Source organism: Pocillopora verrucosa, chromosome 6, assembly GCF_036669915.1.
Source record: "Pocillopora verrucosa isolate sample1 chromosome 6, ASM3666991v2, whole genome shotgun sequence".
Classification (NCBI taxonomy): domain Eukaryota; kingdom Metazoa; phylum Cnidaria; class Anthozoa; order Scleractinia; family Pocilloporidae; genus Pocillopora; species Pocillopora verrucosa.
In genome coordinates this window covers 13,685,255-13,701,073 of record NC_089317.1, presented here as the reverse complement: position 1 = coordinate 13,701,073, position 15,819 = coordinate 13,685,255, and the positions used below count along the sequence as shown (strand labels likewise).

At 37.8% G+C, this 15,819-nt stretch overlaps 2 protein-coding genes across 6 annotated transcripts in view; one reads left to right on the top strand and one right to left on the bottom strand.

Moving 5' to 3' along the window:
- The first annotated feature begins 521 nt into the window (after window positions 1-521).
- Window positions 522-9,309, top strand: LOC131787143 (fibroblast growth factor receptor 3-like). Its single transcript, XM_066168488.1, has 17 exons — window positions 522-668; window positions 1,336-1,739; window positions 2,998-3,028; window positions 3,393-3,638; window positions 3,833-4,102; window positions 4,328-4,375; window positions 4,915-5,040; window positions 5,168-5,192; window positions 5,284-5,489; window positions 5,820-5,930; window positions 6,363-6,553; window positions 6,677-6,799; window positions 6,899-6,972; window positions 7,440-7,480; window positions 7,904-8,000; window positions 8,663-8,765; window positions 8,977-9,309. The coding sequence occupies exons 1-17, from the start codon at window positions 623-625 to the stop codon at window positions 9,049-9,051; spliced, it is 2,217 nt and encodes a 738-aa protein (XP_066024585.1). The 5' UTR covers window positions 522-622; the 3' UTR covers window positions 9,052-9,309.
- Window positions 9,310-12,800: 3,491 nt separating this feature from the next.
- Window positions 12,801-15,819, bottom strand: part of LOC131777754 (neural cell adhesion molecule 1) — a 29,075-nt gene continuing 26,056 nt past the window's right edge. For 4 of the 5 annotated variants that reach the window (XM_066168483.1, XM_066168485.1, XM_066168487.1 and 1 more), the window contains 2 exons: window positions 14,288-14,508; window positions 12,801-13,812 (listed from right to left, as the gene is read on the bottom strand). In XM_066168483.1, the coding sequence (XP_066024580.1) occupies window positions 13,806-13,812; window positions 14,288-14,508 (228 nt within the window). In that variant the 3' untranslated portion in view covers window positions 12,801-13,805. Of the gene's footprint in view, window positions 14,509-15,819 lie in introns of all 5 variants that reach the window. The other variant, XM_066168484.1, reaches the window with a different exon arrangement.

The following is a 15,819-nucleotide window of genomic DNA, read 5'->3' as shown; positions in this document are numbered from 1 at the left end:
TTCCGTTTTCACTTATTGCTGAGAGTCTCGAGCTTTCTTCCTCGGCCTATAACAATATTGAATATTCCATTACGGTCTTCCAACAGTGCCTACCTAAGTCAGTCAGCCCGTGCTCCCTTAACATGCAGGTCCTTTGTATTTTATCCTTTGAACCCTTTTGTAAAGGATAGTTGTTTTCCTCCTGATGCTGATCACTTTCGATGTCATGTCAGAATTTTTACATGATTTGCATTCTTCTCAGCTAGTCAGTTAAAACAGGCTATCAGAGATTTTGGAAATAACGAGATCAATAAGGGTTTGAAAGTAAGGGAGTTCAAAGTACATGGACAAGAGAAGAATATTTATCGTGTTTGTTGTGAAACATGTTACCAGTACCACTTTGAGATACAAATATGATTGGCATAATGTCATTGGCACAATTCGTTTTTGGGATTTGATCCAATTAAACTTTTGTCAAACCTTTAAATTTCGTTTTCAATAATTACTGAGAGCATCAAGCTTTCGCTGTTGGGCGATGACGATAGTGTTATTCGTGGCCGCCGCCCGATAGTTCCCAATTCGGCCATCATACAACACTTACCTTACTCAATCAATCCGAAGGCCCTTAACAAGCAGGCTGAAGATGGTGGTAATCCTTCTCATTTTAACAAGTTTCCTTTTGATGAGCTGTGAGTATATCTGCATCGTTAGAAATTATTATGAGACAATGTTTTATCGCTTTCTGGCACAAAGTCCTTCCCAAACGTATGCAAAGTGTGCAAATAAATCAAGTGAGGACATTAGTTCTTTCAATAATTCCAATGATTCCAGGATCTATGAACGCATTTGTTTGTTCTGTTTTGTTTTCTTGCGCTTTTTTTGTTTTTTTTTCTTTTTGCTTCAATTCGCCGGTGTTGTTTATGGCTAGCCCACAGCCCGGGACTCTCTTAAGCTGGAAAATTTCTCAAAGCGATTAATTTTTCTCGTTCTTTCAAAAGAACTACTTTTTTGATAGTGATTCATTTCAAGTAAGCTTGGATATTTTACATCATTCGACTCGCTAGTTTTGGTTTCAACCGTCGCAAGAGAGCAGAATATTGTGCCGCAAATGAGATAAAGTCTATTTGAACATTTACCCATAAAGCCTTTATGTTTCATCGATCTTGGTTGATACTGTGAAGCCGATAACGTTTTAGCAATCGAATGCATCGAATTGATTTTCTCTCAGCTCGTGGTTTCCTTTCTTTCTTATGTTTGTTTGTTTCGTTTGGTTTTATTTTTTCGTTTTATATGTCTCTGTTTTAAACAAGGTTTTTGACATCATAAGTTTGTGACATACTTGAATCAATGTTTTAGGTTGGAATGAGATATCTGGCTTACAAATGATCACTCAGCCGAATAAAACAATCGTTTCCTTTATTGGATCTAATCAAACATTTGTCTGGAATTTCGTTCTCACTGAGGAAGAGAAAGCAAAGGAATTGAAAGTTACCTTTGGTCACTGGAGCAAAGAATACAGCATGGTTTTGGGCGACCACTTGGTAACATTTGTTCAAAATTCGACAGCGAACGAAAGAGTTTATAAAGGAAATGCCTCAATTGCAAGGCGTTTAAATTGGGTGGGAGACATGGCACGTGGCTTCGTGGCTTTCCAACTGAATAATGTTCAAGCACACGATTCTTCAGATTATGGGATCAGGTTCCGCGTTGATGGTTTTCCTCCAGAGACGGAAGAAAGTGGATTTACACTCTCTACGCAGGTTTGAAATCATTTGTTTTTTTAAACATATATTTTCATTTCTAAAAGGATACTCCACGGTTCGTCATTCATGAAATAGTCAAATGCGTGTTAAATAGGCTCGACTAGAAAAACTTTTTCAGCTGAAAAAACATGAGCCATAAAGAATGACCTTCGTCCGATCTCCTTGGAGCCCCAGATGTTTTTCGTGCTATGACGTATATGTCTTTGCCACCTTGCCTCTCGATGATGCTACCTAAATTGACAAAAGTTTTACCTCCTCGAGTGGTTTCCGTCCAGAGTTATTGGTTCTGGGATACTGGAGTTGATTTTGAGGATCTTGGACCTTTCCTTGAGTATCTTAAAGCCAATATTGGTTGACGTGGCCCTTATTACTGTCGTCCGTTTTGAATCTGCTGTTGGCTGTGAGAAAGTAGCGCTTGGTCTCTAAAAATTCCAGCTCATCCAATCGTGTCCACATTTTCCTCTGGATTCCATTTCTTTTCTGGGCCGTTGTGTTTTTCAATTCAGTCAATGGCAAGCAAATACAGGTACGGGAGAGAAAACTATTCTCTATAGTTGGAGCAGTTGCTGAGGTCTCCTTCATAGTGTCTGCTGAAATCCATTCAATGTGCTGGTGTTTCCTCTATTCTACCAATTCCTCACATGTTGTTAGAAAAGATTAGTTTTGCTTTTTTTTCCAATAGATCTCAAATTCTTCTTTCTCCATCAGCTCTTGCAGTACTTTGAATTTTTTAGTAAGCTCCGGTGAAAACTTGTCACTCGTTTACAAGTTCTTAAGCTGGTCAACTTCAAATTTCTTCCATCTGTTGGTCTCCTCCATCCAGCCTTTATTCAGTTTCAGTTTCAGTGTTGTAGTCAGAAGGTGGCGGTCTGTTGCTGCATCTGGTCCTCTCTTCACTCGGACGTACTAGAGAGACCTCCAAAACTTTCCAGCGATACAGATGTGGTCAATTTGATTCTCTTTCCTGTCATCTGGTGAAATCCAGATAGCTTTGTGGATCCTCTTGTGTGGAAAGATGCTATCGCCATTGCTGATCATGAGATTCAAAAGAGGACGATGTATTAAGCAAATTAGATCAATTTTAATATTTTATGTAATGCTAAGGCAACTTTTTTTTAGGTTTTGTTCTATCCGAACCTTTGTGATTTGCATAGTGAACAGTTACGTGCGAAGCTTAAGAGAGTTTTTAGAAGCAAAAGACAACCATGTGTAACTCTTGTAAGTAAACCTAAGAACAAGTGTTTTGCCTTCACAGGATCCAACTCCACCACCAACCACGCCACCAGGTGGGAATTTTCTTGGTCTTTTATTCCTAATTAACATGACTACTTCAAAAATATCCATTCGAAGTTAAATCGGGATGCTGATGTGCTTATGAAAAATGTTTATAAATCTTAGAAAGAAAAGACCAATAAACAGACTGGCCTCAATATAATTCAACTCCATATACCAAATGTTGTTTAGCAAGGCTTTGTTTTCTGCACAGTGTTCACGGCTGCAAACATTGGTGATCCAGTAAGTCGGTTAACATGCAGATTAAGGTAGCGATCTTTTTTGTTAGAAGTTAATCTGCCAACAGTGTAAAATTGGTTCTTAGCGACAGAAATGGTGCACCCGAGCCTGAGATCATAACTCTTTTTTATCACTCAGAACCTGAAAATATAACCGTCAAGATTGAGGAGGGTAAAACACTCAACATCACCTGCCGTTTCATAAAGGAGCCAGAAAGTTCAACTGTCATATGGCTGAAAGATAATCGGCCCATCAAGAAAGCCTCACGGAGCAGATTCCTCTTCATTCAAAGCATAAAAAGATCGCAAGCAGGAGACTATAAGTGCGTCTCACTGTCCCCTCACAGAAATTACAGCTCACCTTTCACCGCTGTTGATGTTTTATGTAAGTATTTAAAAAATGTGCGTAACTTTTAGAGAGAACTGCGCTATCGATCGTAATTACAAATTTTTCTTTATGCACTTTTCAAACAATCAGAAACATTTTATGCAAAACTGACTAGGTCATGGAAGAAACACTTATACCTGAGAGTCTTGGCCTTGTGTAAAGTTATTTCCCAACCATTTTCTTTCTTCCAGATGCACCGAAAATACTCAAAACTAATAAACAAGTGTCCGTAAAGTTAACGAGGGGAGACTCAATCACGCTCAAGTGTGCTGCTGATGCAAATCCTCAGCCAGCGTTTACTTGGCTCACGCAGGGTGCAGAGATCAAACAAGGCTCATACACCTCCAACTCAAGTTCCTTAGTAGTCACTCCCATAAATGACGGGGACTTTACAAATTACGTCTGTATAGCAAACAATGAGATAGGATTTGACTCGGTGACGTTTATGGTGAACGAAAAGGGTAAGTAAATGGCAGTCTGTAAGGAAACTCTATCTTGGGCTGAAGCAATTATTAGGCGATGGAATCCAGGGCAGCTTATAGATCTACTGTATATAGACTAATTAAGTTCAGTTACACTCATCCACAATCATTAGCAACATTGGTTGCATGTGCATGTTAACATTGACTCCAGTTAATGGTGGTTATTGTTTTACTAATTCAAAGCATTATGAATTCCCTCGATAGAACAACACGAAAATCCCGAAACGGGTGCCTCGAAAAATAATAACGCAGGTCAGTTAATTAGAAAAGACTTCATCCTTTTTATCAAGAATACTTTTTAGGGTTTAGAGTTCTTAAGATAAACTTTTATTTTAGCCCATGATAAGTTCTACAGTCGGGCGTTTTATTGAAGTCAAACTAATAAAAGTTAACATTGAATACTTGGACCGCGCGAACAGCGCCCGCCTTTATGTGAATATTTTCGCAAACATTTTCCATGACAAGTTTCGTTTTATTCCAGACCAAAGTCAGAGTAAGCCTCGTCAGGAAATTATTAAAACTTATTTCCTAAGACTGTCTAGGAATTTTTAGGCGTGAAAAGAAAGCATCAACGATTAAGAGAAGCAGAAACAGGGGAAGACAACAGGGCACTATTTTTTTCATTCGATACATTTCAGATTATAGCCATACTTGAACATTACATAACTCCAGTTAAAATATCTATATTATCAGTGTAAAAAAACACTTTGTGCTTTTCCTCCATGGGCCTTAATACAGATTAGATTATCCTGTAAAGTAAGAGCGTAAGAGAACATTTCTCTCTCAAACAGGGGACAAAGAGACACTTACCAAATACCTGTCTATAACAGCGGCCTTAGCCGTGATTACCATTTTCGCGTTTCTCATCCAACGACATGTGGCTAAAAGAACCAGAGGAAACAACAATCAACGAGGATGTGAGTAAATATCAGATTCACAGCTGGCTAAATGGATGTAGTTTGACATCACTGATACATGCTGTTTTATGTAGATACTGTTAGTTAATAATGCTGTAAGTAACGTAAATTAATTTTACTATTTCAGGTGAAGAAGCCGATGAGAACCACATGTATGTATTTGTTAACTCTATACTGAATTATGCACTCTAAACTGTTTTTGCCTCTAAAATTTGACCAAAAAGTGACCTTGTTAACCACCAGAGAGTCCTCGCAAGCTAATGAGCTTGTTCGACATGGAGTTTACAACTTATCGTTCTCCGGTGATCCTGAATGGGAGATACCGCGAGCAAGGTTGAATGTAGAGAAAATTGTTGGGCGTGGTGCATTTGGCGTGGTGTCAAGAGGCTTGGCGCTGGATTTGCCAGGAAAACCAGGATGGACTGTTGTAGCGGTGAAGAGTGTCCAAGGTCTTATTTTAATCTTCCTTTTTATGTAAAAAAAAAAAAAACTTTTTAATCTTAGATGCTTAAACTGTTTGTAGGTAACAAAGGACTTTAAACCAAGAACTCTGAGAAGTTGAGAATTACATGTTTTGTTTAGAATCATATAGCCTTGATCTAAATAATATCGATATCATAAACATGAGATAATATGGGTCAACGTGAGTAAGTGAAAATTACGTTTTGCTGACCATCAGATATGATCTAAGTGGAGCTGTAAAGAAGTCAGATGTTCTTAGTATAAATTTGATGTTAGACAGATTAGAGTGACGTTTTGTTCTGTCGGTGTTTATAAAGATGATGCTTCAGAAAAAGAGAAGTTAGACCTGTTGTCAGAGATGTCAGTCCTTAAGCACCTTGATCCTCATCCTCACGTCATTCGCCTGTACGGCTGTGTTACTACTGAAGGTGAGCTTAAGGCAGACACATCATTGCTGTCAAACGTACCTTTGTGTTACGAACCCGTCTGCTGTCAGTGTCACTTTCGAATGTGACGTCTGTTTGTACAAGTCGTATTGTTAAAAATGCCTCCATCTATATCGCTGTTAACGTCACTTTTAAAGATAAGATAGATATTGATTAAAAGATGCATTGGTTGGTTGTTCCGTCATCCTTACATGCGTCAGTTAACTATGTATGCCGAGGCGAGGTAATCGCTTACTTTCAAATATCTTGAACTATGGTGTGTTAGTTCTTTGTGCAACAGTTATTGAAACCTCGTAGAAATCCGGTAGATCATCAACATGATCAGTTTACCTTACTTTGTAACGAACACAACAAGATTAAGTTAATATATCAATTGAAGATTCCTCAGCTAAGGTAAAATTTATCTTGTATTAGCACGGCCGCTCGTAGTGGTCGAGTATGCGCAGTATGGTGACTTGCTTGGGTACCTGAGGAAGAGTCGAGGAGTCCGAGATAACTACTACAGTGATCCTTCGGTAGAGCCCCGCACCAGCCTCACTTCCAAGCAGCTACTTAGGTTCGCATGGCAGATCAGTGATGGAATGGACTACTTGTCCAAGCGAAAGGTAATAAATTCACTGTCGATTTTTTATGGGACAGCTGGAGAGTATTCCGAAAATAAAGTCATAAAGTTACTTTGTAACGAACGATCACTGTAGAAATGTATAATTTTGTTTTTTTGTCGTTAGATCATTCATCGCGACTTGGCCGCGAGAAATGTTTTGGTTGGTGACGAAGACGTTTGCAAAATCACGGATTTTGGAATGGCCAGAGATGTCTGGGAAGAAGACATATATGTGCGAACCCATGAGGTACTTCTTTATGACATATTTTACTCTACCAGTATCCGAGCAGTTGGATTAAAGAGTGCACTTTTCAAGTTAGTTTTTTTTCTTGATCCTTGACTACAGGGTCGTCTTCCGATTAAGTGGACGGCAGCTGAGGCTCTGTTTGGAGATGGTGCATATACTACTCAGAGTGATGTGTGAGTTTGTTTTGTCTTTTCTACACTCTATTCATAAACAGTCGAGCAAATATCACCAGGACATATTGATAATTTTTCCGAAGTAAACTCAGCGACAATATTTTGAGTTTGAACATAGGGAGATGCCAGGGTCTAGGGAATCTAAGTTACGAGGAAATACGATAAAATGATCAACCCGTTATGTTTTTGTGTAAATTTCGTTTCAACGAATTATTTTTCGTGAAATAGTTTTGGCAAATTTCTTTAAGACCAATTTCAATTATTAAGTTAAATTTTCTCTTAGTTCTCATCAAAACCGCGTTTTCGTTATTTGATTTTCATGTTTTTCATGTATCGAAATTTACAAAAGAACGAAGTCACCAGCAAAATATATTTTAATTAGCTTCGTTCACGGTATGAACATCCAAGTATTCAAATGAGGCAAGAATGTTGAATAATTCCGAGTTTTTGTCATTACTCAAACTCAGGTGGAGCTTTGGTGTGGTGATGTACGAGATCTTCACTGTAGGTATGTTGAAATGAAAAATATAGAACTTAATTTTAAAAGGTAAGCTCAAGCCACTGTTCCTTTGGCTGAATGTAGAGATGCTGGCAGCTTAATGGTTAACTAGCATTTTCGCTACATACTTTCGGTTTCAATATAAGGTAAGTTATAAGCAACCAGCCCACAAAAAAAGACAAGAGAAGAAAGAGAGAACAGAAACATATTAGAAGAAAAACAGGTCGTAAGGACTCAGAGATTCTCTCAAACAAACTTCTTTTTTGACATCATGTATCCCTATACAGCTCCTGTCCACAGCTTGCGACATTTGATTACTTTTGCCTATGTACAGACGAATTACACTTCTTCAGATTTACAAATATGTCTTAGATAATTTCTGGCTAATAAAGATAACGCAATTCTTAATTTCCCTTTGACAATTTCTCACAGGTGGGGACCCGTTCCCTGGGGTGTATATGAGAGATATCCCCGCGCTGTTGAGGAATGGGTTCAGGATGTCACGCCCAAAATTTGTCAGTGCAACGCTGTGAGTAGCTGTCATTGTAAAACAGGTGGTCAGGGTAGTTCAAACAGCAACGCCAGTGATGCTCAACTTTTCTGTCCCCACCCCCCCTCCCCCTCCATTGCATTTCAGTTTAGAGCTGAGGCCGAGATTATTATTTTAGTAAAAATCACCGAGCGGGACGCGACCGTTACATTTGTTTTGGCATTCCAAAGCTGTCATAACGGACAAAAAAGTTACGACGAACACCAGCTAAAAGGAAAATACCATTCTTTGCTTCTTAAACGCTTGTATTCAAAATATCTAATGTTCATTATCTTTTGAGAGACTACAATGATTTTTGTCTATGTTGGACAAAATAAACAGACCTTTTACTGTTTCGCATTGGTTTAAAAGTACGTATCAATGAGGGCAATTTTGAGAAAGTTTAGCAAGTGGCACCAATAGCCAAAAGAAATCTCGAGCAAGTGAAAATAATTAGCTGCCACACATCCGCACTTATCGATGATAGTCAGGCTGTTCTGGGTTGTGAGCAGTATGGGGGCTCTTCGCCTCAAGAGAAATTATAATAAGATGTATGCCTTTGTGGTAAAAATGTGTATTGTTGACACATTAATAAATAGATAGACAAGAAAGAAAAGTAGCAAATTTAAATTGTGTAACTGACCAACGTTTTTTTCAAACAGTTACGATATCATGATGGAATGCTGGAAGACCGAACCCTTACAAAGGCCAGACTTTGAGGGTTTACGGTCACTAATACATAGCATGATCCAGGACGAAGAACAGGTCAGAAATGAAATGTTTGTTTAAAGACGTTAGGTTCGTCAATGTGTGAGATATTTCTTTAGGTCTTTATGTTTAAGATAATTCATTTTCAGTTTTGTCAAAGCCATTACGATTATTATCTGACAGCATTATGGCATGCTATCTAGTTAAAGTTTTGGTAAACGTGACTATATTTGTTTTAAATTGTGTCTTTCTATTTTCTTACACTTAGGAATATGTCAACTTGGAGGAGCTGTTTTATGAAAATGTGCTACCAACCAGTCTCTCAGGAGAGTGGTCGGTATAGCATTGAGCTAAATCTAACGAGAACAAGACAGATATAGTTACCAGGCAAATGTATCAACTTAAACCGACAAAGGAAAGATTGTAAGGGAATAAATAAAGAGATTTACCCGGAGTAACTTTCGCAATCTCTCACCGAGTTTCAGATGTAGTTATAAGAAGTATACTGGGTACTACAACAGCATTTTTTATTCTCAAATATATCTATGTTCATACTGAAAAGGAACGGTATGAAGAAAATTAATATGTTGTTAAATCAATAAAGAAGAAGTTGTAAACTGTTACCTCTTTATTTGCTTATAACTACAATTGAATTTAACCCTGTAATGCTACTGTATTTGAGGCAAATGTTTGGGGAAAATCTTGGTCATGGCCATCCATACCAATGGGTGGCGAGTAAAGTTGCCTATTGGGTTCAGCCTGTACCAGGTGGCTGCTCGTACTTGATAGGGAGAAATCAGGATAAAAGAAATTCACAGGTATCCTGTAGTCACCCACATAGTTTAAAGAGGACCCTGAGATATTTTGTTGATTAGCCCCTCGATACCCCTGATTTATCATGATACCCAAGAATACCCTTGTTTTTAACTTTACCTATATAGCTTACTGGTTGAAATTTGCCAATTTCGTTATTTAGCAAAAGGTGCGTCGTATAAATTATTGCAAAATATCTGGAAATAGACCTATTTCCAGCAATTTTCGAAGACTATAGGCCGGCCTCATAAATGAGTTGAGCTGGAAACGCCTATCGTAGAGTTGTACACGTTGAAATCCAAGGAATTTGCTTTCAGAAATACTGCGAAACTTAAAACAACTCAAGATAGATCGACTGACGCTGGCAAATGAGCTTCTAAGCACTCTTGATATTATCTCAAACGATTCAAATCGAGCTGCTTAATTTCACGTGGGTCGTTACTCCAGAAGTGACTTTTAGAAAGTTTACTTTTACGCTTAGTAGAAACTTTTGAGTTTCAAGAGCTAATACTTTTGAGACTCACGTTTTTGTCTAAATGTTGTTTGTTTCTTTAGTTTTAAATGCTTTTCAGATGCTGTTTACTACGCTACTCGTGCTTTCATTAACATCATCGTTCACGTGGATTTTGAAATCGTGTGAGATGAATCTTGTTGCAAAGTATTTTAGGTGAAATGGCCAAAATATCGAAGATATTTACATTTATTAAAGTGGGTAGTGTACTAGGGACCCCTAAAACACCAGAAGGTGGTTCGAAATGTTGATCAAGCAAATATACGATTGAAAGAACCTCTCAGGTGTTATTGTGCGGTGGTGGTAAAAAAGGGAGGTGTGATCTGCTCCTCTGGTTGCCTTGCCTAAATCAAATAGCGCGTCTAAGCATTCGGAAGTTTGGGTTTCCTTTAACCCACTCCAATGACAAGCACCTTCTTACCCCGACTATTCGAAAAAAAAGAAAAAAAAAAAGAAAAAGCTGCTCGTAATTAGAAGTGGTTGTGTGGAATTGTCCAAGCGTCGGAAACTGCGTTTAATCATTATCTCCAAAATTAACAGGCTTAAGAGTAATTCAGACATTCACTGCGTTTTTGAAATCCAAGATTTTTTACCAGGCGGTTGACCTCAAGGGTCTGTTCTCAGAAAAGTAAAGTTACATTTAAAAAAAGATTTCTTGTAATGTGCTAAAAATTTGACGACGGACGCCGCTGTTCTGAATCTTGCTTAGAAACCTTGTTGCTTTCCATTCCTCAGAGATCATTCCGAACAATTAGGAGCTACCTACTCATGAAAAACGTGACTCTTCTCTCTATAATGATATTTTTCGATAACTAAAACAACAGCTCTTTGTGAACTGGCTTTTGTGCTTCCCGCCATTTTAGTTGAATCATAGGATGTCACACATGCACAGCAAGGTTGCTGGTTTGTTTGTTTGTTTTTTTTTCCAAACAGCGGCATCTATTGTCGAATTTTTAGTTCATTTCAAGGTAATTTTTGTGCGGTTTAGGTACCTATGAAAATATGAAAACGAGGTTGAAGTTATCTTTTTATATATACTTTTGAATGACAGAAAAAAAAGTTATATGGTTTCCATGTGTATCTTATAGAAATTAGAAATGACACAAACGGTTATCACTAATTTTATGTTGATGGATGAAATCACCACCCCTTACATCAGTAAAGCGCATTATATTGGAGTTTAGGAATTAACCAATCATTGATAAACACTTTCTGATCACATTAATCACTAAAGCTGCTGAAAGATGAAAATATTTTTCACTCGAAACGCATATATAAACCCAGAGTGAAAAAGAATACAAGATGTCCCTTGATGGACTTTCACGTATTTATATCTACATCAGAATTTGAAAATTTTTCTTGGAAGTTGAAATCCTGATTTAGATTCAAGGAAGTGCGACTACTATTAAAATTTGTTTCAGTTGGCTGCTTGGTAAATGTAGTTGATAATGCTTTAACTTCAATATCCTTCACTGAGAATATCTCATCCTTGTCTCAAACAGGTAACTGTTGGGTCACCGCGTCTCAGGCTCACGACTGAGCCCCTCCTCTTCTATATGAATAATTTACTTCTGCTGGTTGGATTCCAACGCTATATGATTTGGTCCCGAGAATCGTGTGAGAGATGGGGAGGGAGAGAATCTATTTTTTTTCCCCGGTCCATGATCTAATTCATTAAATTCAAGGTAGCCGTCAGCGTTTCATGAAAAGTCGTGCACATAGCTGAAATGCTAAGGACTGAAATTAACTGAATTTTCCACCTATTAATGAACAACGAGGTTATGGTTGTTCTTCATGTTGTTCATAACTGACATTAAATTCATGTCAGAAAAATCCACCTTTCATCACTGATTAAAATCTTCCGGTTTCTGTGATTTGAATCATAGTATAGAGGCCTGATTTTTAGCAGCCTACCCTGGACAAACCAAAAAACTTTCATGGATCTTAAGTCCAACTTCTGCGAAAAACTTCATAGACAAAAAGAATTGTTAGGGAACTAGAAATGTGGACGGAAACAAGTTAAGATTAGACTTGTGATCGTTTCTCATCTTAATCAGTCCTTCGCAGGAAAAATATTCTTTAATGACGAAAGCTCGATTCAAATTGAGGAAAGCTATAACCTCAGTCTCGAGTAAAAAACTCAGATATCTGCTTGTCTTTAAATGTTGCCATGGTAAAGTCCCATTTCAAAGATACCACAACGACAAAACTAAATACTTTAGGTCATTTCACAAAGTTTACTTCAAGCATAGCCACCTTTGCAGCCGCTGTTTGGTCTCACCACTCAACGCGCTTTCTCCCTCGTTGCGTGATTTGATCAAACAAGGACTGTGAAGATTACTTAAAACACTATTTAATGGTAAAGAAAATTCACACAGCCTTGTAAAGTTGAACAAGTAGCCCTTCAACACAAAAACCAGAGGCGTATTTCAGGTAATGAGACTGAGAAGAGTAAGCAGATGGAAAATCGGACGAGAAAGGCAGTGAAACACGTGATCAAGAACTCAGAATCTCATACCGATGGTAATACTTTAATAGCAATGCTCCAACCATCCTGATAAAAACAACAGGGAAAACAAAGCTGCAGGAAGAAAATTGCACCCAAACTTTCACTAAGAAACAGGCTGGATGTACTTGACGTATGCACAAAAATGGCCTTGACGAGATTGGGAAGTACTACGGGCACTTTATGTGTCTCAACCTTGTCTCTTCAGGAGGAAAGTAATTGAAGACCAGCGGATTTGTAGTTGAAAAATGAACAATTTATAAATTCATTCATATTTTATTTGTGCTATGTCAAATGTAAAAATACACTCATTTCTCGGCATTAAAATAAGCAAAGCCAACTATTCAGCAAATATAGCAAATTATCTAATTCTTAAATCACTCTAAACAAATTTGATCGATTTCACTTACAAAAGATAACAATTGCTTGAGTAGCCTATAGCGGAACCATATTTGAAAGTTACATAATTATAATCTATTGTAAAAATTGTCATGTAAACTCTATATAAACTCTTCTTAAATCACTCTCTAAAAATTTGATGGATTTCACTAACAAAAGACAAGAATTGCCTGAGTAGCCTATGGCGGAACCATATTTGGAAGTTACAAAATTATCATCTATTATAAAAATTGTCATTTAAACTCTATATAAAAAATACAAAATACAAAGACTATCGTCGTCATAGTCAGTAACTAATCAACCTCTCACGATTGCACATGCTATATAGTCAAGGGTATTACAAAAACATTAATTTACAATAACTTCTTTGCAAATCTACTAAAAATATATGTAAATTTTAAAATTCTTCCTAGCTTGATGAGAGGCGATGTATATATCTCACTACTGAATAAAATAAAGATCAAGGCACAACGTGCACCTGCACTAATAAGAACTAGGCGACTACACGAGTGACTCTTCAGTGGAAACGTCTCTTAATTTAATCTACATCAACTTACATTAACTTCTTCGCAAATCTACTAAATATATATGTAAATTTTAAAATTCTTATTAGCGAAATCAGAGGCGATGTATATATATCACTTCTGACAAAAATAAAGATTATTATGGCACAACGTGCACCTACTTTAATGAGAACTAGGCGACTACAAGAGCGACTCTTTAGTGGAAACGTCTCTTAAAATTTAATATGTTTAACCTACTGCTATTTTGACTAAGACGGTAAAGTTTATAGTGCGGAACAAACAGATTAAAGTTGAGGTCTTGGACGGTCTTTCCTCTCACACTAAACAGTCACTAACCTCAGGTCTCAAGCTCTGAATAAGTAAATAGAAAGGGTAAATTTCAGTAGAAAAATAATGCGGACTCTTAACTACAATTGATCAACTCTTCCACTTTATGTTCAAAGTCTAAAGGAAACGAAGACATTCGACAGCTATAGTCTGCTCGAATATATATTAAAACACGTGGCGTTTTTGTTTCGAAAACTTAAAATTGATAGCAATTAAACAATAACGACAATGCCGGTACTGAATACGGCTGAGCCCAAACTTTCCCCTCAGAATTTAACAGCAGCATTGCCCAAACCATATTAAGTGAAAAGTGATAAATGATAAAGAAAAACTACTAAACAAAGACAGCAAAAGATAACAATATCTGTCAGCCAGATATTCTTTTAAGCTTTGTGTGACAGAGTGCGGACCGTCCAATATTGTTCTTCAAAGTCAGCCAAGTGTGATAGAATGAGACTGACAAAGTTTACAAGGTTTTGTGGTTTTCGGAAAAACTCACATGCTCTGCATATTAGAATACGTTACGTCCCCTCCAGAAACGTTAGCATATGTAGGATCAGGCTGAGGGACACCAAACTGTGTTATGTCGGCGTATTCAGTTCCTTCGTACGCTGGAGGACGAACAACTGCAGCTGCACTAGCACCAGATGGTCCAGGGGCATGTCCAGCGTCATGTCTTCTAAACTCATCCAACTCAGCATAATCAAGCTCCCCGGGTCTCTGTCGAAAGGAAAAGATAGGCAGTCTGAGACTACATGTGGCGTCTGATATGGCGCAATTTTCTGTAGCATTGAACAGAAATAGAGGTTGTCATTATGCTCCGATCGCACCTTGTACACCTTTCTGTAGAGAAAAGTTTATTTTGTTTATCAGGCGTCCGCGCTAGGCCTTTGTGAAAGAATGTTTGTCTTCTGTAGTGTCGCGGCAAGCACTAAAAACATCATTTCTTCGGTTCTGTTGGAAACAGTTCGCTAATTTAAACAGTAACATCTATTTTCAAAGGTAAATTTGTTTTCAAAGATTCTATGATACGCTGATAACATTTCTTGGTTTTCTTCTACTCGGAAAAGTTTCAGTTTGTTTGTTTGTCTATCGCGCGGGCGTGAGACCATGGAGTGTTTTTGAATGAAGCGTCACGGCAACTACTGAGAAAATCATATCTGGGTGTTGTTGGGCACAAATGAACTTGTTTCAAACGCTTTCTTCTTTCTTTAGTGTATACTGCGCCTTATAATTCCTTGACATTGGGTCAAATCGGGTGAAGTTCGGCTTCGATTGTTACTTACCCTCACTCACTCACGCACTCACTGAACCCTACAACAAAGTGGTTTCACCTAAAATTGTACAGGAAGCAGACGCCACAAAAATGATTCGAATGATACTTTCCATTCACTACAGTTTACTATATCCAAATTTGCAACTAGAAAGCCATGTCAAGTGTTTTGATATCCTACGATTTGCTTACTGACCTGATACCAAACGATATCATGGTCACTTAAGCTAAACAAATGTCACGGTGACATTAATTTAGACGAGGTATTTGAAGTAAAAGACAAAGCTTGCAATTTAAGGTTAAGGCGAAAAACAGCTTTCACTACAACGCCGCCGAACAACAACATTGGATGATCAAATACTGGTAAACTGAACGGTTATTTAGGTATCAAAAGTACAGCTTTGCTTCTTTGCCTCGCAGAACGATGGACACTAAGCAGGCGGATACGTCCCGAGATCATTGGCGCCGTTTGCTGACTCGCTCTATTCTTCTCGCAGGCCACACGATAAGACGCCCAACAATTCATTTCTGTATCTACTGAAAATATCACTGGATTTTGGTGTCACTTTATATACCGTAAATACCTTATTTGTACCTTTTTGGTCACTGCATATAGGCATTCGCCATAAGTATGGGTATGTGCCACTGAAGCCTTCTAGAAAGGTTACAATGTCGTCATACACGCTACTGGACGCAGCCAGCTAAATATGTGCCTTCTTTGGTCGATCAATGTATGAGAGTGAATTTAAACTTGTTTG

Bases quoted from the DNA above. Each gene is read 5' to 3' on its own strand.
- LOC131787143 (XM_066168488.1), top strand. From the start codon at position 623: ATGGTGGTAATCCTTCTCATTTTAACAAGTTTCCTTTTGATGAGCT. The intron at 4,103-4,327 runs GTAAGTAAATGG...TTCCCTCGATAG, and splicing joins GTTTATGGTGAACGAAAAGG to AACAACACGAAAATCCCGAA. The intron at 5,193-5,283 runs GTATGTATTTGT...GTTAACCACCAG, and splicing joins GAAGCCGATGAGAACCACAT to AGAGTCCTCGCAAGCTAATG.